The sequence below is a fragment of the Xiphophorus maculatus genome, chromosome 5, assembly GCF_002775205.1.
Source record: "Xiphophorus maculatus strain JP 163 A chromosome 5, X_maculatus-5.0-male, whole genome shotgun sequence".
Taxonomy (NCBI): Eukaryota; Metazoa; Chordata; class Actinopteri; order Cyprinodontiformes; family Poeciliidae; genus Xiphophorus; species Xiphophorus maculatus.
Window position 1 is genome coordinate 26,342,573 of NC_036447.1, and position 22,664 is coordinate 26,365,236.

At 40.7% G+C, this 22,664-nt stretch overlaps 1 protein-coding gene across 1 annotated transcript; it reads right to left on the reverse strand.

Annotated features, from left to right (window-relative positions):
- Positions 1-3,162: 3,162 nt before the first annotated feature.
- LOC102233791 (platelet-derived growth factor subunit A-like) lies at positions 3,163-15,546 on the reverse strand. Its single transcript, XM_023334597.1, has 6 exons — positions 14,838-15,546; positions 14,462-14,558; positions 9,062-9,169; positions 8,721-8,914; positions 3,991-4,117; positions 3,163-3,684 (listed from the first exon to the last, which is right to left on the reverse strand). The coding sequence occupies exons 1-6, from the start codon at positions 14,898-14,900 to the stop codon at positions 3,674-3,676; spliced, it is 600 nt and encodes a 199-aa protein (XP_023190365.1). The 5' UTR covers positions 14,901-15,546; the 3' UTR covers positions 3,163-3,673.
- Between the last annotated feature and the right edge of the window lie 7,118 nt (positions 15,547-22,664).

Sequence of the window (22,664 nt, forward strand, 5' to 3'; positions counted from 1 at the left end):
CATAAGTGGCTTTTTTCAGTGACACATATCAACCCCTCAGGATTAATAGATGTCAATGTCTTTGCTTCTTGTTTTATTTTATTTGCCTCTTTGGATTGGAACAGGATTGCTCTTTAACCTACTTCATGTCATTTCTGTTTAACTGAGTTCATTTGAGGGTTAGAGAGTTGCTCAAGAAATTGAACTCAGCTTTCCCAAAAAAGTTAATAGAATCGGCATTTATTGAGAATTTAATAAGGGGGCAAAATATTAGGAGGTAATAAATACAATAAATCGCTAGCTAGCTACACATCATTTAAAAATGCTAACTACCTAGCTGGAAGCCATTGTTGGAAGAAGCTATTTATTACTATGTAGGTAGCAATAAATAGCTAGCTAGATAGCTGATAGCTCGCTAGCTATTAGATAGATAGATAGATAGATAGATAGATAGATAGATAGATAGATAGATAGATAGATAGATAGATAGATAGATAGATAGATAGATAGATAGATAGATAGATAGATAGATAGATAGATAGATAGATAGATAGATAGATAGATAGATAGATAGATAGATAGATAGATAGATAGAAAAAAGGTTCAAATAAACAACAAAATGGCTAAAAATAAATACATAATTGTCCAGTGAAAAGAAGCTTATCACATGATCTTCACATGAAGCTTGTAAAATAACTGCTTGCATAAACGTTCCTGTGGCTTTTCCTTTAAACTGGTTCCAGTAACTCTATCTGCTGTGACCAGGCGACAGCAGCAACAGCAGCAGAAAAAGAAAAAAAAAACTCTTGATCTCTGATTGAATTTACTCTCAGCTTCTTAAAGGCTGTGAAGGTTATGAAGGTATGACGGTTCTGTAATCTGATCTGAAATACGTGCTAAAAAAAAAAGGCTTTTTTCAATCTATATCAGGTTGTGTTTGACCTGCGCAGCATTCAGTGCATTTTCACTAGCCTGTTGTTAATCTGCTTAGCGGAGCTTTAGAGAGATGGAGTTTCTCCCTGTACTGCACACACGCACACACACACACACACACACCCCATGCATACACACGCACACCACGCATACACACGCACACACCCCCGAACACAAGCACACACACGCACACACACGCAAACCTGCGCTTTATCCCATCTCATCCACACAAAGACACACTAACACTGATTTAAAGTCTGTCACACACACATTTGCACTGTAGTCCATCCTGTCTGTTTTCATTTCCCCCCTCTCACCTTTCAGACCCTGTTGCAGTCTTATCCCCCATCTGTCTCTGCTCTCTCACTGTTCCCTCTCTCAAAACGAAAAAAAAAAAAAAATTGTTTTGTTGCTCCCTTGTTCATATGATACCGGTCTGGTTTATGCGTTTACTTTAACAAAATTGTGGGAAAACAGCAGAAAAGGGCAGCAAATCCAAACCTTTAAAAATGTGTTTTCCAACAGTAGCCTCTTTGTTCAGCTCACACACAACCACTGAATCATGAAATGTATGTATTTACACCAACGATTCAGTCTGGTAGCACTGCTGGCCAGTGTCTCCGCGTGGTTTACCTCTACCAAGAGCAATATGCCAGCAAAGTTATGTAAGTTTTCACCAGCCTACCAATAAGCAGTTGAGATGTCTTCTGTTAAAAATCAATGTAAGTCACCCACTGACGCATGTTATGGGAAATAATGGAAGTACAAACTCAAGTCCAGACAGCAGAAACTTACTTGATTGCCCAGCAACGTTTCATAACTGAGAACCAGAGGTCTGGACACTCGTATAAAAAACTTAAATGCTTACTTTGCTCCAGACAAGCTCAAAGCTGTTATGGCTCCGGCTGGAGCTAGGCCGACAGATACTAAAGAATGGCAAGATGGGCCCAGCCTCCAACTGATGCTGGATTTATGGTCTAAATTCAGTCGGGTTTAAATTAAAGAGCAATCAGCTCCAACCAGGAGGACGTCCAAGAGCATGTTCTGCCCCGGGGTACCGCTTTTCTACAGACTCTTTGTGTCTGGGAATATCTTCCATAAGAGTCACCTGAAATGTCTCCACCACCATTTATAGAGGCACCTAAGGAGCAAGAAGGTGTTGCGTCAGTAAGCTAAATACTGCCAAATAATGAACACAAGGTGTCCAAGAACATCTACTTGAAAGCTACAGTACTTAAGAGAGATCTTTCTCTTAGGGTGCATTCACATTTTTCCTGTTATTCCGCATTATCTTCACTCCAGTTTGTTTGTCTAGAGAGTCCACTTTGTTTGGGGAGGTGTGAATGCCCAATTAAACTCTGGTCCGCCTACAAACCTCGGTCTCAGTTTGGTTCAAATTAACTCTGGCACGGTCCGAACGCATATGTGGACCGGAGATCGCTCAAAAGTATTCTGGGTAAATAGGACCAAAACAAACCCACAAGTCTAGCACCTGTGAGAGAAATGGCTCGTGGTCTTTTACCAAAGACAAAAGAGAAATCCCACAACCGCTAAAGTCTTACCCCACCCCATTTTTGTTTCCAAAGGAGGAAGTCATGCTCAATGTCTTCTTCAGAGGTTTTTGTGTTGTTTCCTTCAGTGGTCCTCGGTGCAGCGCCACCACAGGCGAGGAGGGGTACAGGTTGGTCAAAGAGTTTGGCTGGTTTGACACAGTGCAGTATAAAAGAGAAATGCAACAGCTGAAAAAGGAACAAATGTTACAATTTTTATCCCCAATCGAACCCACTCTACCGGACAATCAGGTGGGACAACACTCCTCATTCAGCCAAAATATAATATGTTGGAAATGGGAATTTTTTTTGTGTTGTTTTTGGTCGGCCTATAACTCCTGTCACAACTGAGACATTTAAAGTCCAACTTCAATAGTTGGAGTATAATTGATGCAACAGTTTGTAGTTCTTGTCTCTTTGCTCAGCTTCCTACATGTTGTTCTACAGCAAACACTAATCATTTCCATATTTTCCCGATAACAAAAGGCTGTAGGGTGGCCCAGACTGCAAAAGGGCCTTACAGGGCAGGTAGCCCAGGGTGTCCATTTTCAGGGGGTCCAGAATATATATATTTATTTTTTTAACGCAATTTTCTCAACATTTTCATGCATGTACTCTAAAAGCAAGCCCTATGAGTCTGATTTTATATAACAACACTAACTTGTGTTTTACATAAATATTTTTATTTGATTCAGTAAAATCCTGCTTCCATTTTTGATGAATAAAAAGTACCAGAAGTAGAAAAAAAACACAGCATTAAAAAAAAACATGATTATAAAAATCAGGGGATATACATTGAATGTTTTACCAGAGGAAGAACAAACGTTGGAGTAGAAAACCTCAAGCCAGTCACTGTTTGAGAAAAAGAAAAGAGTTCAACCAGATGGCGATCTTTAGCGCTGAGCTGCTACTGTTCAGGTGAAGAAGCAGAGCCACTGGTTCTTTTGATGTAGTGATGAAACGTATCACACATCCAAACGTTCGTCCTCTGAGTTGAGAAACGTTCTGTCTGTCCGAGGTATGCCTCTGGGCTTGGGAGATTTTCAGAATTTGCTATTTGGCAGCAAACTCTTAAGTGTACACTTCAGGTCCAAATGAGTCGCACGAATCCCACAAAAGATCGAGAAAAATGCGTCCCTTCCGCAGCGGGCGGTGAGGAAGTCAGAGGTGGATTTTCTGTCCCACCCACCGCAGCATCTGCCTGTCTCTGTTCACCTGATACCTGATAAAAGAAGAGACTTTATGAATATGAGGATGGACAAACTCATGCAGAAGTAGAAGAATTACGTTTTCATTAACCACAAAATTGTGCAAACTGAAAAAACGAAAATAAATGTGCTTAAATGTGCTTAGTTAAAGTAAAACGTAACACACTAAAAACCCATATGTGATTTAAAAATGACTATTATGTAAAGGGGGGGAATGTTTTCGACGTGTTTCAGTTTTAGTCCAGCAGCACATTTCAGGAGAAGTGCTGATAAATTAGTTTGAGCCATTAGCAACAGGTAGCATTCGGTGGTTTGCTCACCATTATCTCTGTCCTCGTTTTGGTTGGTGTGCCGCTTGGTGTTGCATGTGCACTCTAAGTGGTCCTCCAGTGTCACCTCCACCTCCCTCAGCTTGGGCCGCCGCCGCACGTACTCCACCTTTGCCACCTGAAACCAAACACAGAGAAGCAGCATTCAGTTTCTATGCTGCTCAGATCTGGAACAAACTTCCAGACGACTGCAAAATAGCGGAAACACCGATTTCCTCTAAGTCAAGACTAAAAACCCAACACTGATGACTGTAAAGGGAGCGCTTAACAAAATGCCACATCTGTTACTGGCTTCCAAATTTGGTGACAGCATAATATGTTAATGATTTTATGATGTAAATCACTTTGAACTGCTTTGTTTCTGAAATGTGCTATGCAAAAAGCACATTTCAGATTGATTAAAATGCAGATGACAAAGAAGCAGGTGAAGATAAACCAATAAAAACAACATCATTTCACTTGGCTCCTTCAGAATAGCTAGCAGCAATTAGCAACGACTTGGTGGAACAGCACGCCCTCATTATAGGAGCTATTTCTCAGGAAAACGCTGGTAAAAACAACGTTAAAGGCTTAATAGAGGAGCCACGTTGTGATGACGTCCTGAAGGCGGAGTTTCAGAAACAGCAGGAGTTTTTAAAAACACAGAGGCCCAATTTCAAGGCATTAAATCAGAAAGTAAAATTTATTTGAAGTCATATGTGCCTGGAAAACACATGATAGCGCCACTTTAAATATAGAGTATTTAAATGTCCATGAAAAGCCCTGCGCTCAATGTTCAATAAAACATAAACTTGCATAAACTTCCAAATTTATGGAGAAATGCAGCAAGTTTGAGGAAACACGCTTGTCCAAATGTGATACCTGCGGCCATCGGTATTATGAACAGATCCGTTTTACACCAACAAAAGGAAAACCATAACAGGTGCTGCACAGAATATCTAGGCTGCATCATTTAAAGTCGATCCATCTGCATGTGAATGCTTTCTTCTGTATCAAAATATAATTACTTCAACTTAAACTAAAAACACATCAGCTTGAGGTTCCTCCTTAATTTCCTGATCTTATGTAACACCTCCAGCCCTATGTAAACAGATGGGTGTGGCTCCCCTTGTTTGGATGAATGAATTGCATTCATAAGGACAAGAGGCTTGATTTCAGTGTCAACACGCACACACACACACACACACACACACACTTAGTGCGGCAGGAGCTGGTCTTCGTGTGTGCGCAGTAATCTAGTCCTAAAGCAGTTACATAAAGCGTGAGTGCTTCGCGCTCACATTCCCAAATTGGTTGGAGCTTTAGGTCTGATTGCAACAGCGTCTCCGCTTCAAGTCTGAACAAATTCACAAAGAGCCAAGCCGCCGAGGCTTGGAGGAGGGACAGAGCGGGGTTAGCCCAGGTGAGAAACAAGGGTGAGACGCCGCTGAAAGGTAAGCCCTGCTGTTCTGCAGAGGCTGGCCTTAGAAAAAAAACAAAAAAACTCTGAGTTTATTCTCAGGGATTTTTATTTATTTATTTATTTATTTTTTAACCTTGAGCCTGGATAAGACAAAGTTGGAAGCTGCAGGATTCAGAGGCAAAGTTGAAAACCTGTAAAAGTGAACTACTTCATTCGTTCATCATAAGACTGTAAAACGCAAAGTTGCTTCATCAGTTGAGTCTGAGCTGAGGCCTGCGGTGGATCCATCTTTACACAGAGTTGTTTGCGTCGATGCTTTGGATGATTTATAGCAATTAACACTTTTGGGGTCACGTAAAAACAGAATGAGCAAAGTTACCCTGATCACTTCGCTTAAAGCTGCAGAATGTAACTTTTATTTTTTTTTTTTTTACGTATTTGTCAAAACTGTCGCTATTTTGTGTCAATTTAGCATGAGACACATAATCTGGAAGAATCTAATTTTCTTCCCTTCTTTCTATTTTGCTTATTTTTAATTTTTATGGGGGAAAGTCTTCAGCACCAACAAAGACAGAACATTATCACACTTGTAGCGTTGGCTAATTTCAAACCTCTACAGCAGATTAGAGGTCAATAATGTGGTTTTCTTGCTCTTTTGAAGTTCATTTTTTAATTTTTTTATATGCATGTACGGTAACAAAGACGAAATCAAGGACGGGAATTAAAACGCCCTCAAGGTTTAGATGTTAAAAAGAAAATCTTTGCTGGGAATGGAGAAAAAAAAATTAATTGCAGCTGAAAGTTTACAGTGGCAGGCTGGTGCTTGTTTAGTATTTATGAAGTTTATCTTCAGTAGCACAGTTTATGTCTGGAGTTGGAACGTTTCTGGCTTTCAGCCACGTTGTTGCTAAATGTCATGCAGATTGACCAAGAGAACCCAGTAAGGAAAATAACAATACAGGTTTTTTTGTAGTAAAACTATCCTTTGCTACAAGTTTGAGAGTCTCTGCTGTAGGTAGAGTTGTTTAATGGTTTTCTTTTAGCAGGATGCTAACCTTGTGTGGGTAGCTGCTCTTTTATACTGTACGTTAGAGCGACATGCAGTGAGAAACACTGCATCTTATCAGAATTGTCTGAACATTGTCAGGAACTCTTCACACCCTCACTGTGAACTTTATAGAAAAATGCTATAAGGCAAACGGTGCAGCAGCTTCAAAGGCTGCACGGCTTTCTGCCTCAGGCCGAGAAAATGCTGGCAGGGTCTTAAACGTGGTGCATTTTACATGATTGTACTTATCTCAAGCTTTTTGTTTTTAATCTGTTTTTTTTTTTTTTGTTTTTATCTGTATATTAGATTTTTTATACACCTGTTAAATAAAATAAAAGGATTTGATTAAAGATCTGATGGAGATTAAATTTCAAAAAGTATCTGACAATAGACCTCTGCTAAAACAAAAATGGTTAATCAGAAAAGACTTGTTGATTCTCATCAGGCTGGAAATAAATTTATAAAGCCACACCAACGCTGAGTCCTGCCATATGGAGCAGGGAGGCAGTTGTGACCGTTTACCCTCTGAATGCTGACCCTCGGCACATACAAGCGACTTTATTTTTGATTTCCTCTGTGAGCGGACAAAGAACGACTCCTTTCATCTGAGATTGGGTTTCCAAAGCTTCGAAAGTAAAATTCTCCTTCTCTTCTTTTTCTCTGGCAACTCTCAAGCACTCAAAATCCCCTTCCAGCTTTCGTTTTTTCCTATCAAATATTTCAAAAAAAATTCTCCTTAAATCAACTTCGGTCAGTTAGTAAAGATCAGAAACATGGATTTCATTCCCATTAATGTTCAACCAATCGACCAATCAATCAATCAAGTTTATTTGTGTAGCACATTTCAGACACCTTTGTTCTGAAAGCTAACATTTTCATAAACAAACTCACTGGCTGAATCTCAAGCATCAGTAGACACACTCATAATCACACACACATACACACGCCCACGTTTGCATGGCTATCTTTGTGGGGACTTTCCATTGACTTCCATTCATTTCTACAGCCTAAACCTTACCATTACTATAACACTAACCATTACTACAGTATAGCCCTAACCAAAACTCAATGCACACCTTAGACCTAAATTTAACCTAAACCCTAAAACAGCGTTTCCCCTTGTGGGGACCGGAGCCTGGTCCTCACAAGGAGCAGTGGGTCCCCACAACGTAGTATGTGTCAGGAAAACGGTCCACACAAGGTATTACAAACAAACACACACACACACAAACGCCCACAGTGGTTCAGCTGGTGGCAGGAATTATTTTTGGCAGATTCTGTGTTTATCCAAAGTATAAACGCCTGCCGTGTGTTTATGTTTTCATTGGTTTTGTGCGTGTGCGTGTAAGTCTTGAGTGTGTGTGCGGGGGTGTGTGCGTATAAGTCTTGAGTGTGTGTGCGGGGGTGTGTGCGTATAAGTCTTGAGTGTGTGTGCGTATAAGTCTTGAGTGTGTGTGCGGGGGTGTGTGCGTATAAGTCTTGAGTGTGTGTGCGTATAAGTCTTGAGTGTGTGTGCGGGGGTGTGTGCGTATAAGTCTTGAGTGTGTGTGCGGGGGTGTGTGCGTATAAGTCTTGAGTGTGTGTGCGGGGGTGTGTGCGTATAAGTCTTGAGTGTGTGTGTGGGGGTGTGTGCGTATAAGTCTTGAGTGTGTGCCACTCATGGACAAATGACAGAATCCTTTTGTACATATCAGTCAAGAAGTGATCAGTGTTTACAAAGAACATGAAGGCTTATTCAGCGACAGTTTCTGTTTGCTGGTGTCATGAGAAAGCCATGTTGTGTTAGAGGAAGATGGTGTTTGGATGCAAGGATGACACAGACTTCAATTACTTTGAATTATGTACTTTGCTAATTAAGTGTAGCAATCTTTAATCTTAACAAAAAAAGGGGGAAATAATTCCAGTGATCCAAGGTTTAAACACAAAGATTAAACCTTGGAAAAATCAATCAGAATCACAATCTCGCACTATTTTTTATTTTTAGAACCATTCAATATAATTTAAACCAGTTTCATTTGCAATTTGAATTGATTTGATTTGATTTGGAACTGGTTTCATATAGAGTGGGAATTTTCTTAGAGGGAAGAGAGAAGCAAATTAAAGTCGATTCCCACTAACAAGATTAATGTTATATGTGCTATTAATTGTATATCTGGATTTTTTATTATTATTGTTATCTGGTACCCAAATCAACTGAATGTTCACAAAGAACTGAATCAGAGCAGAACTGACAGAGTAATGGACACAGTGAGGTGGGATTTTCCATTTTACCTTGACAGCACGGAGCTGTTTGTGCGCCGCCTGGCACCTCATGTTGTTCGTGTTGCAGCAGCCGGTGCAGCGCTTCACTTCCACGCAGGGAGGCCAGATGATGAAGTTGGCCGAAGTGGGGTCCACCTGACTCCTCGGGATTTCATAAATTGTCGTGCGCACTTTGCACACGGCCGGCACGGCTTCCTCCACCACTGCAGGGGGGGGGGGGGAAAGTGACCTCAAACGCTTTCAGCAAGCTGCTGTTGAAGGGCTAGGCTGCATAATCCTGCTACATTTGCTGTACAAACAACTAAAAATTGATTTGAAACAGAATCGTTTTGCAACTCAGCGGGCCTCACCGGTGCTTCTCCTCTGTCTTGTGTGTAAGTGTGGTTTCTTGTCAGTGGGGGAGAGGTGAGAGAAGTCCTTGTGGTGGTTGTGTTTGGTCTCCTCGATCACCTCGTTCTCTGGACGGAGACAAAATAGGACACATCGTGCTGCTGGGAGCCGGGTAAAACAACTTCTCACACTCATCACATCATTTCGATGACCTTTGAGAAACTTAGATTTTCTCCAGTCTAAACGTGTCTCAAATTGAATTTTTAAAGGAGAAGTATTTTGAGTTTTACAGCCGCATAACCATATTACATTGCTAAAAATTGTACATATCAAATATGATTTAAATGAAATTTGACTTCAAAATTTAACGTCTTGAAATTGAGGCCTCTGTCTCTTTAAGAAACTCCTGCTCTTTCTGAAGCTCCGCCCTCAGGAAGTCACAACATCACTCCTCCTCGGTGCTGTGCCTCAAAGGCGACGCTAGGTCCACCTAGGTGTTTGCTAATTGCTGCTGGCTAGTCTGAAGGAGCGGAGTGAGGGCTGCTCTGCGAGGCGAAAGCTCAGAAGCTTGGAAACCGCAGCTCGGAGGAGGAGCTATGCCTTGAAGCCGGAGCTAAGTCCACCCAGCTGTTTTGCGCTGGATGGACAGCGCAAAATGGCGCTGTCCATCCACCTGAATGGTTGTCATGGGAGATTAAAAGATTTCTTGAGCCCTCATAAAAGAATCAAAGCAACAGCTTTGGTATGTTTTCAATGAGGGAATAACATTATAACTTAATGTAAAGCTGAAAAAAGTCAATTTTACATAATACCGAACCTTTAACGATGTATACATTCGTAATTAAATGTATTGGGCTTATAAGCTTCAAAGAAAATCATCAAAGAACAAATTAAAAAAAATAAATCTCCACCTTGAATTCTGTCATTTTTTTTGTCGTTTCATCAGAACCTCTTAAGATACGTTTTGATGAATGATGAACAGAAATGTGGAAAAACAAAGCAGGACGAATTCGATTTCTCATTCAGAGGAACGTCCTCCTGACCAGAGTCTAACGCGGTTATTCTAACTCAGTTATGGTGTTTTGTACATGTCAACAGGTCTTCTCCATGTGAATTTCATCTGAGAAAAACAAACCTGTTCGTGAGCGTGTGAAGAATTTCTTAAATTGAGTTTGAAAGCCAACGGGAGCTGCTTGGGGTCACCCAGAGGTCGTCAGCTGAGGAAATGTTTTGCTGAGTCAGGGTTTGAGTCAGTAAGAGTTTAAAGCACAGCAAACCTCTTGTTTGCTTTTTGTTGTTTTTTTTTAGCACAGATGGTTAGTTGTTGTGAACTGAAATATTGATCCTATTTTGGCCATCAGAAACAATTTAGTACACGATGAGTTCAAGGCTTTTGGATACAGTTTGAAACTTGTGTTTTTTTGTGTGTGACAGCGACTGAATAATACATTTGACACATTAAGCACCACATTGGACTGTGAGACACTGATTTCAATCTGTTTGACTGGATTGTATTGGTATGAATTTGATTTATTGTGTATTTTTGTATAATAAGAAATGAAAAATGCTTGTTTTTCTTCTAACGTGCTTTGAAATTTAAATTTGTTGTGAATTGGTGTTACATAAATTTATAAAGCTGATCTACATCATTCTTGGAAGATGAATTAAAAAGTAGGCAGCAGGTGGAACATACAGCACATTTTGGTGTCCCTCAGGGTTCTGCTTTAGTTCCCAGTTTTTTTCCCCACACACACAAGCTCCATTGGGGAGCGATATGATCAGGAAACGAGCAATTATTTTCATTTTATTGTTGATGAAACCCAGTTATAGCTTTCTGTTAAGGCATAGAAGACTATTCACCTGTTGAAGTAACAATCTATTTAAGTTTAGGTCAAACCAAAGTTGTCCTTTAATCCCAAGAAACGTGGAAAGTCCAAGTTTGGTTTTATGGTTTCTACTGAGGTTATTCCATTCACCTCCAGTGAATAACAAAGTTCAGATCTGTCTCCATCTCTGTCATCTCTTCACGATGAGATTGAAGAAAAATGAATTCATGGATCCTTCACTTATAGACTAGAATACTGCCGTACCATTTGAGTGCCTGATATTTTTTCTGTGTTGAATCTATTAATTAAATTTGAAAATTCAACTGATTCTCAGGTACAGAATGAGATGCAGTCTTCAAACCTATGGAATCAGATAATTGCCTGGATCTTCGATAGTTATTTGCTCTTTTCTTTTAAATATTAACCAAACCCCAGTTTTGTCAGGATTTCCAGTTTGTATGAAGTGTTTCTAACTAGCTTTGTTTCCTACTTTGTTCATCATTTTACTTCCTTTAAAAAAATCCAACATTTGCTGCATTGAAACTTTTTTTTTCTTTCGTTTTTTGCTTATTTTTTCACTGAAGTACCAGATCTACATCTAAGCCTCTATAGAGGGAATCCGGCAGTTGATGAGAGACTCAAAGACGAATGATAAATGTGTGAGTCACCTGCACACCTTTGTCCAGACAGCTACCAAATCAATAAGAAAAACTGTAAAGATGACCGGTCCGACAACTGAACTTTGCGGGACACCCCTTACATTACGTTACGTTAATTTACCCCTTACAACATTAGAGACAGGCGACTCTGATTCCATCAAAAACAATCCCATCTGGGCGCGCCGTGGTGGCGTAGCGGTTAGCGCGACCCATGTTTGGAGGCCTTGAGTCCTCGACGCGGCCGTCGCGGATTCGACTCCCGGACCCGGCGACATTTGCCGCATGTCTTCACCCCTCTCCTTCCCCCTTTCCTGTCAGCCTACTTCCCAAAAAAATAAGGGACACTAGAGCCCACAAAAAGACCCCCTGAAGGGGTAAAAAAAACCAAATAAAATAAAAAACTAAACAATCCCATCTGTTGGAGAAATATGATTCTATACAAAGAAAACCATGTTCAGAAAAATTGTATTATACAAATTTGCAAACGACTCATAATTTCCACATACAGAACATCCAAAAAAGCTGTTTGTACAGCTCACCCCGACCAAGAATTTGCAGCTCAGATCTCTAATGACTCCGTCTCTCACTTGTTTCTGTGACGGTGCACATATTTTCTTGTTTGTGCAGATATTCACACAGTGTGCTGGCTGACCCGACAGAATCCGCCCCCTGACCGTCTCCCTCTCTCCGTCTCGCTCCTCTTGTGGCCTGACACGCTGGAATTCCAGCATGAATTATACATAGCAACACAGCAGCCTTGCAGCGAGCCCTCCTCTCAAACTAATAATGGGCAGCATGACAACAGTATAATGAAGTGAGCCACTTGACCCCCACTGAGCCTGGGGAGCTGTCACACTCTGAATTTGCATCTCAATGATGCCAGGATTAATGGTGGCACCGATCTTCACCGAAAGACAAGAAGAAGAAAAAACAAGCAGTGAACGTCTCACGAGAAATGAAACGATTTAAGATGCAGGAAATTGTTTGACGTGCTGCAGGAGTCAGGGGGGGTTGTGTGTGTGTGTGTGTGTTTTTGTTTTTCTCCACTAATTCATCCAAATGTGGTTTTGTGCTCACTGTTTCCACTTCCAGGTCAAACATTTAGCTAACAAGTGGACAAGGAACAAAGATGATTTAAACTGGTTTTATGGAGAAAAGGAGAAGGTTTTGCTTCCAGCAGCATCTGGAAAGGCATCCCAGTAATGAGATGATTCACTATCTTCATATTCTGCCATGAACCACATGAAAATAATGCTTCAGTCTTTCAAGGAGCAAACGGAGGTCAAGGCAGGGCAAAGAACGGCACACACCGGCTCCCGGTGGCTGACGTTTTATAACTAGCCAAAGAAAGCAGAGGTGTTTTTCCAAGGGTTTCTGTCAATGTCGTTTACGTACATTTTTATAGACAAGAACCAAATATGCTTCCTGTCTATCAGCAAAATTTCGAGATAAACCAAGGTTTCAAAAAGTTACCGTTTCAAAAATCACTAAAATGCTGAGTCATTACATTCCTACATTTCAAAGACCTCTTGATGAGGCAAAAGACGACGTTTTTCTCAGACGGCAAGAAGCACAGAGTAAGCCAGCACTGGCCCTCCCCCAACCGTTGCTGAGCACTGCTGGTCAGCTGGCTGAAGAAAAGGCAGCTGCACTTTTTTAGCGTAACTTAACCAGCTAAAATCTGCATCCTAACCTCCCACTGTAACTCTGTAAAGACAAGGAGGACAAAATAACAAACATTCTATGTTTCTTTTAAAAGTTTGCATATCAACATATTGAATAACTAATGAGATGCAGAAAAAGGATTTTACGTAAAATCAAAACAATTGTGGGCGACCGGTCCCTGCCAATTCTCTTTAGAAAAAACAGAGTTTCTTCAGTCAGAGGCTCCTTCAAATGTGTTGTGAAACAGACTGCTGCAGGAGATCTTTCCTGCCCCTGCCCATAACCATCTACTATAACTCTTTGAAGAATTGTGAATTCATATGAGTTCATTTAACCTTGGAATCAATAACATTTTTTTGAATTTGAACTGATAACCAATAATAATTGGACTTCATAAAAAGAAACATTATTGGCCTCTGCAGTAACAATAACTATGTTTCAATATTAAAACAGCAGCAGAAATAATTGTGTTTTTTTCCCTGATTCACAAAACAATTATATCACGGCAAGCATTTTTGTTTTGAATTATTATGCCATTTCTGGTAACTGAGACCCATCCAAGACCAGAGCCTTGCGGGATCCCTTAAGGGAAGTCAGAGAAAAAGGATTTATTAATATTTACCTATATTCTCATTACATGGTTTACATGCTCAGAGACTACATTTATTTGTACTTTTTCACTTTATTTCCAGTTTTTACATGCAAAATGAAACTATGTTATTGAAAATTCCTTTCAAACCAGCTCTTGCATGAATGTTGCCATCGGCCAACTCCCCATTGACTGTGTGAGAATACAAACATTAGAAATCTCATGTTTTAAGGCAACATTGATATACAAATAGGTTGTTGCTTGTATATGGTGCTTGGGCACCCACTGCCCCCCCTATAAAAGAGCCCATGTCAAAATTTAATGGTTTGGAAAACATTTTAAGCGTTATTTCTTTAATCTACTGTTTTGTCGTTGTACACGAGTTACCTCATCTCATATTTTAAATTAAAACCGTAACTCAATCGGTTTAAACTCACCTGTTGTGTCGGAGGACTAGCTAAAAAAATAATAATAATAATAAACTAAGTTGGTTTATTGCTAATTCAGCCGTTTCCATTGTGTTTTCGTTACCTCGAAAAAACTGTAGTTCATTTGTAACAAGAGTAATGTAAACCATGTCTTCCGTTGTATTAGTTTTTAGTAAGAAATTTATAAGAACAACTGGTGATTTGGAGGAGGGCGAGATGCTATATTAAAAAAAAAAAGAAAAAAGTGCTTTACCTACGGTGTCCATTTCTAGCAGCCGCTGGAGGTCGCTGATGCTGCGGATCTCGCTGCGGGACAGCCGCTCCAGCAGCTCCTGAGGGAGAGGAGACTCCTGTGCAGACACACAGTTATCACATTAATCCAGGATAAAATATATAAGTGCGAAGTGATGCAAATATATATATATTAATCGTGTAAACATCATGCATCCTAAAAAAATAAAAATAAAAAAAGCCTTCAAGCAGACTGGTTTGCTCTTTTGCAAAGCAACAAAAGCACAATTTGTGATAATCCTGCTCGCGCCTAATTAAACTGCAACGTGAAACTATGACAACGTAGGGCGTCTCAAATCTGAAGGTAAATCGGCGAAGTCGTTGTTTTCAAGGCTCACCTCGGCAGCGGCGCGCAATAAGCAAAAGTAGCCGGTCAGGAGGTGGAAGACCGCGGCTCTCATCTCCGCTCAGGTCCGCTGCATGAGCACGACGGGGCGAAACTCCGGTGCAGGAGCCGGGCTGCTGCTCCCTGATCCTCGCAGCTTTCAACCATCCCTTGGAAGGAGAAGCTGCCCCCAAAACCTTAGGCGAGGTGACCCCAGCTCAACGTTCAAGTCAGGTTTTAGACCATAAGAGAAACTAAATGAAGAGTGCGGTCTGGTGCTTCTGATGTAAGTCACGTTAAGTGACAAAATCACAACTTTTCCAAGAGAGATTCCCAATAAAAACCCACTAGCAGAAAAACATCTTAATGGGAAAACTAAAAAAAAAAAAACGGAGCCAGATGATCTCCAGCAGTTCTTTGCTTCAGATACACAGGTGAACAAATGACGTTTATCAAAAACATATATATATATGTTATTATATGTTTTTTTACACACATCCAGAAATCCAGTCCTGTTCACAGCGGGATCCGGTCCAAATTCGCACACTTTATTCCACCTGCAGCGTTTGGTTCCCTCGACGGAACCACGAACACGCGGAACCTCTTCTGCTCAAAACCAACTCAACCTCCAGCGGCCAAACTGGAACCGTTGGTAAATATGTCCAGCCCCCGACAGGAGATGGCAGCGAGCTCCACGCGCGGCTGTGGGTGAATGAACGCGAGACGCGCTCCAGTCACGGAATATATAACGCCGCGCGGCCTCGAGGCTCTGGACGCGTGAGCGCGCTTTGCGTAACGGTAGCCGCGTAAAATATGAGGAATTCTTCGAGTTTCTGCAGCTGCGCAGCTTGGTCAAAAAAATGTAGAGTCTGCCCACTGGTCCCAGTTTGGAAAACAGTTAGAATGTCATTGGGAATATGGAAAATGAAAGGATTTGGAAAGATGCTTGAATTTTCAGACTTTATATCTAGACGTTTAACACGTTTATCCATGCAGCTTCTCTCCTTCCTTCCTGTGTTTCTTCCCTCCTTCCTTCCATCCGTCCGTCCTATCATTGTAAGTGAACTGTTTATATTTGTGAGTAATTTGATAATCACTTCAGCAAGTCATTGCTTTGTTTGTTGTTGTTAATCTTTGCCCAAACGTTTGTGACATTGTTTGTATTTTATGTCTTTAGCTGCCCTCATCTTGGCCACGAAGCCTTTTTAAATGAGATTTCAACATTTATGGGTCTTTCTGGGCCAAATAACGTAACAATAATGCAATAATAATAAAATAAAGTAATAAAATACAGGATATTTGAGCCCCCGTCCCTCCAAAAAATGTCAATGAAGATAGAAAGAGAAAAAAAAATATGGAGGAACTCTATCATAAGCAATATTCACATTAAACATTGTCATACATAACATAAAATCTATATGACCCTTCTTTTCTTTTAGAAATGGGACAAACCACAATCCAACAAAACCAACAGCTTGGGGAAGTTGATGTACTGCAGTGATATTTATGACATGATTCATGACCTAACAAACCATTTCGACACAAGTTTTCTGGAGAGTCCAAGTCACACAATTAGAAACAGGTTTGGAAAAACCACAGACGCACGAGCCTGCGGAGCGTGAGGGAGAGGAAGCAGGAGTGTGTGTCAAGCAAATTGGCGGCCATGTCGGATGTTGACTTGCTGTGAAATGAAGGGCATTGATGATTGTTCATGCTGGACATAATAACTGTGCTCAGATTCGCTGCTCCCATGACCCATCACACGGCGAAAGGTTGCAGAGACTTTTAGTAAGGAACCAAAAAGTTTACATGTATGGTGTTTAGAGTAACTGGAGACATAAAATCAAACGGAACTCGATGGTTTTCAGCATATTTGTGATCACACAGTCCGAAAAGAAAGAAATTGGACCAGTGAATGAACTAATTCTAACAGATGCTGCTAACGATAAAAGTCTTTGGTCTGCAGTTCAATCAGGCTGTGAGAGAGCGAGACTTTTTGTAGATAACAGGAAGGCTGAACACGATTTGTCAAACTATAAACATTTGATAAATTCGCATAAAATGTTTCCAGCGCTCTACTTATAACTTTTAAAGCCCCAATAGAAAAATTTGAAACGGACAGAAAGACTATGAACAAGTAAAAGCTTAAAAACCAGAGATCAGAAACATGCAGCGAAATTCAGACTTATGATTAACAAATATTTCTCCCTGAAGAGATGAGACAATCAAATGAGTGGAACATCAAACCAAACTGTTCAATCCCATTACAATGACCTTTGGTCACTGTAATGGGACATTATCCTGAGTTTACTAGATCACACTTTGATCTTGCTAGATCGTACTCAGGATCCGTTCACACACTGCGTTAATGACAAACCTGTCAAATCTGATGTGTGTTTCGATCACAAACCCAAACGCAGAAAAATGATGGATAAGCTTACAAAAAACACAGGGAGCTCAGGGAGCCAGAGCAGAACAAAAACCATAAATCCAAGAAAAAAGCCAGCAGGGAGCACGGGGGAAGAAACGGAGAAAATAACAGGATTTAACGAGAGGAATCAGCAAAGAGTGAGAGGAGTGTTTAAGTATTTAAGTATTGGGAGAGCGACTGTGGAACAATGGACAGGGGCTGATTGGCTAACTGGTTGCAGGTGTGAGAAGAGCTAGACAGAAAGAGAGATGAACTGGCACTAGAAAATAAATAATAATAATAAGAAATAAACTAGAATCACGAACTACGGACTGAGATAATGTGAAACAGAAACGAGGCTGATCTGAACAAAGAAAGAGACACGGAATCATAAACAACGTCGGGATCCTAACAAAATCAAAGTAAATCCCAGTTCATTTAGAGAGAAGAACTGAAACAGATGAAGTCTTTTCCTGCAACGTGTTATTCAATTAAACAAACTCCCTCCGACATTGTGTTTAAACTGAGAGTGAGTGAGAAACAAACAAATATATATATCAGAAGTGGTTCATTGGGTCAGGGTGTGGGGAAAATATAAAAGATTTTGGGCTTTTTTATTTTCTTTTTCTTTTCCTGATCTAATACTCCATAAAACCCAGCCTCAAGCTCTCCAGCTCTCTCTCACACACACACGCACACGCACACACACACACACACACATTTATTTCCCCTTTTGTCTGCTTCTCGTTGGCATGCGCGCACATCCTCCCTGACCTCATGCACTCTCACTTAGGCATTCGGAGCAATTCGCTTTGAGTGTTGTCCAAGTTTTAACAAAAGTAGACGCGAAAGGAACAGACAGAAACTGCTGGCCAAGAATGGAAGTGAGGAGATCATCTCGGATTCAGAAGAAAAGAGTAATTTGATGAATGCGAGCTTGAGTCGGACCAAACTCCCCCAACACCAATTAAAAAGTCCGGTTAGTCCAACATAGACGCACGAACAGCCTTCATAAGAGCAAAAACAAAAAGTAAAAAGTCCACTGCTGTCTCCGAACCTCCAGAAGAGGCCTCGGCGTAAAAATACACATATACAAAGAGACAGAGGGAGAGAAGGAGAGACAAAGAACCGGAAAGATGGAGGGGTAAATGGGTCAGAACCGACTCGGATCTTGAATGGCATCGCTGGCGCCGTGACGCTGTCACTTCCTCTCGACAGCAGCTTCTTTGAACTGCGTTGCTCCCCAGTCCGTTTCTTTTCTTTTCTTTTCTTTTTTTCTTTTTTCCAAAGTTGTTTGGGGGCAGCAAGACTCAGGCATCAAGAGAGTGAGCAGAAAGCATTTACTTTTTAAGACGATATTCTTTGTCTTAAAAAAAAAAAGTTATAAAGTCGTTGTGAAAAGGAGTCCCAGTTTCTGTTTATCAGAAGAGATGTTGATCGTTTTCACCAGCTAATTGTTTTTAATAAAATTAAGGACAACACACTTTCTTTGACTTTGCATGGTTAAAATATACTACAAGAAATAATAATAGCAGAGCAGAAAGCGACCGAATAAAAGTATTTGCTGTTATCAGTTACATCACCAACAAATCCATGAATTATTTCAACATAAAGACATTTTTTTAAGGTGAACATTCTGGTCTGTTTCTCCTCTAAAGGCTCTGACATTGTGAGAATGTCACTGGTGATGTTGTGAAAGATAATAACTAATAACTAAATGTGAGATCTGTTCTACAATAATCAAATTCATGCAACTGAAATTAAAGATGGATTATGTTAAGACTTTTTTTTTTACACATTTGTGGGTCCCTGTTTTAGTCTTTATCACGACTGGTCTTTCTCAAAAAGGTACCCGGAGTGTTGCCTCGATTCTTTGACGCATGTTCGAGAAATCCTTTAAATCTCCCTTGGCAACCATTCAGCTCTGCAAATCGCCTGGGTGGGCCTTTGCTCCGCCCTCAGTGTCAAAGCTCCTCCTCTGAGCTGCAGTTTCCGAGCTTCAGTGTGACAGTGCTGATATAGTCTGATATATGTAGCATTTTTATAATAACTAAAGTGTAGATAGTTGCTTGATTGTGCTATTAAGTGAAACTACGTGGCTGGAAAACACTCAATACTGTCCCTTTAAGGCAAAAGCGGTTACTAATCGCTTTTAAGTCGTCGCATTATTTTCTTTAGCTAATTCCTTTAAAGAATAAAATAGTACAAATGTTAAATGTCATTTAACTTAATCTGAATTTCTGAATAAAATATGTAATTTATAAAAAAGCAAAAGACGCAAGAATATGCAGCAACATATATTTGTTGAGTAGAAAGTGTACACTTATCCATCTGCATAGCATGCGTCCATTGTCTACACCAGTGGCATCCAGACTTTTTGCCTCTGTGGCCAAAAGTGGCAAATTTAAACTAGCGGCAAGCCACAAAAATCATTAAATGAATGAATAATGTCTGTAAACACCCAGGTCCTTCACTGCAGATGGCAAAACCAAGATTCTGTTTTCACATACATGATTATTTTCTTGCTGCTGTTAAATAAATAATACATTTTTAAAAAATTAAATATACAAGTCCTTAATGATCCAAAACATAAACAAGGCTTCAGACTGAGGCCTTGTTAAAAGAAAAACAGACAATTTCCAAACTCCCAACCGTCTCTTCATCACAATCAGCCATTCTCTATATCTGTTGACAAAATTTGTACTGTTCTTAACTTGTGACTTGGGGGCAGATCAAAATCATTTCAAGGGCCACAAATGGTCCCCGCACCACACTTTGGTCACCCCTGGTCTAACCTCTCTCGTCCTTCCACGGTTTCTACAGCAGCTGCTTAGCCATATGCAGGCATATCCTGGACGGGTCACGGGTCCAACGCAGGATAGACGTCCATTGGACACCCCCCCCACACACACACACACACGCCCACACACACACACACACACACACACATTGATACCTAAAGGCAATTTGGAGAGACCAATTCTGCCCCTAACTCAACGTTTTTTGGGAGTGTGGTACCCGGAGTACCCGAAACAAGAACACCCAACAACCATGCAGAAAGGACCGCAGGACAACTCGGGCCAGAACACATAACTGAGTCAGCTTTTTCCATCTGCTCTCCCGTTGGACACGAGACCAAGATACATAAAAATCACAGGCAGATTTTAGGAGGAGGCTGGAGCAGATTTGGGTAAAATGAGTGTTTAGGAAACACAGAGGGAATTAAAGTTAATCTATTAAAGACAAGGGGGAAAATAAAAAAGCATTTTATGAACAGCGTGGTGGTTAAGGGGCTATCCCCACATTTATTTGCGGTGGCAGAAAATAATAAAAACTAACACTTTAAGAAACTTTCCCTCTCCCTTCAGTGCAGTTCACATGAAATTAAAGAGAAAAAAAACCCCACTCTTTTGCTGCTGTCCCCAGAATTTCTCCACACTTGGACACTTGCCAGAACCAGTTGCGCGGGACATGACATTTCTGGTCATGAGCCAAGTGGGGGATTTACGAGGGATTATCGTATAAAACATGCTAGCATTTACCTATTCGCCCTCAACCACTCCACCAAACCATCACCTACCAACCGTCTGTCCGTCACAGACTCAGAGAGAAGGCTCTTCTGACGTCCTTCTGTTAGAGGGAGTGAAAACACGGGGCCCTTGTGCTGAACGAGCTCCGAGTCGCGGAGGCAGAAAGGCCACTCAACTGAAGAAGTCGTGCAGTCGGCAGCGCCGGACCTCCCACCAGTCTGAGTCGGATTTGCTAACTAAACTGGAAAGCCCTCAGAGGGGAAAATGCCTCTGCGCCCGCAAAGCTTTTTTTAAATTCTGCCACTCAATGAAAAGATAAATATTTATACACGCTTCATGTCGCAGATGTATCCGGATTAAAATGCCGGCGTAGTACGGAAATCCGTACTCATGGGAACAAGGTTGCCTTTCACAAAAGATTAAAAGAAGAAGTGAAAGAAAAAAACAAAGACGAGCCTCATAGTCCTGATGTGGTTTTTATTGTAGCTCAGATTAATGAGGCGTAGCCTCATTAGTAAGGATTACAATGATTTGCTATTGCCAAAACAGGTGAAAATAACGTAGATTAAAGTCAAATAAAACAATGAATGTGGGAAGCTGAGGCAGGAATTTTTCCTGCTGCGGGACAGACACAACCTCACCGTCTTATCGGACTCTCTAAGACCAAACATTGTTTCATTGAGGACTGCCTGTCCTCCTTATGTGTCTCTAATCCCCCGTCCCTCACTGCAGATGGCAAAACCGAAATTCACTTTTCACACGCAGTGCCTAGAAAAATGACTATTTCACATTTTCTTCATGCAAACTTCAATATGTGACTCTAAATCGATGAATCGGAGAAACTGTTGAGTTTGTTGTGAATCTTTTCACATTTCCTTTTACTCTGATACTCCATGAATGAAACTCAGTATAACCACCCTAGTTAGCGGATTAATATAACCTGTGTGTATTTTAATCTCACTATATCACTGGAAAGAAAGAGGAACACGGTGAAAGGAAGTCATTAGAAGTTTGCTGCAGTAAATTAGTGTAAGAAGGTGCAAAAGAAGGTCGGATGAGCATAAAACTCTAATTTCTGACCTACATCCCAAACACTACCAGGTGTAAAAGTATCACGGTGCATCACCCTGTCCATCGCTTCCATTCTGAAACATGGTGGTGGCTGTATTGTGCTCACAGGGATAGAGGAGCTGATCAGAACTGGTCAATGAGCCAATCAGAGACGAATGTTGTTTTTTTTTTTTTATCAAAGCGAATCCATGAATTAGAATGGTATCATCTGAGCAAACGTCCGAATCAAACTAAAAGCCCAACCTGACTGAACTTCTGCTGGTTCACAAAGAGGAATGGACAAAACCTTCGGTCTCTAGTAACTAGAGACATATTCTGAACAACTGACAGCAGTAATTGCTGTCAAAGGTGGTTCTACTGACTCAGAGGGGCTGAATGTAACTCCATACTTTGTACATTTTCATTTGAACAATTTAGCTTCCACTCCAGATTTAGAGACACAATGTATTAGTGTGTCACGAAACATTACAATAAAATGAATTGCAGTTTGTGGCTGTGATGTAACGAAATGTGAAGAAACTCCAGCGGTTTGAACTCGGGGACATCTAGGAGGCCAGACAGGGGCACAAACTATAGCAGGGTGGCACTCTGAAACTGTAACCTCATCCAGATGCACTGAAGTCTTACAACGAACAGTGGGGCAAAGCTTTTATTAAAAAAAAATTAAAACTACATGTTTGTTTTACCTCAACATAAATCTGCTTAGTAGATTTGTTTGCTACAGTGACCTGGGACACAGGCTAATTTTTCTAGTCACACAATTAGCCTTTCTAGCCTAGCATAATTGTTTACAACTCAATTTTTAGCGCCGTTTTGCTAACTCTATTCA

What these genes read in the sequence shown, in the direction of transcription:
- LOC102233791 (XM_023334597.1), bottom strand. Translation starts at nt 14,900, where the DNA reads ATGAGAGCCGCGGTCTTCCACCTCCTGACCGGCTACTTTTGCTTATTG. An exon ending in AAGACAGAGGAGAAGCACCG is followed by an intron (nt 8,915 to 9,061) that starts GTGAGGCCCGCT and finishes CCCCCCCTGCAG; the next exon opens with TGGTGGAGGAAGCCGTGCCG. An exon ending in AACAGCTCCGTGCTGTCAAG is followed by an intron (nt 4,118 to 8,720) that starts GTAAAATGGAAA and finishes GTTTGGTTTCAG; the next exon opens with GTGGCAAAGGTGGAGTACGT.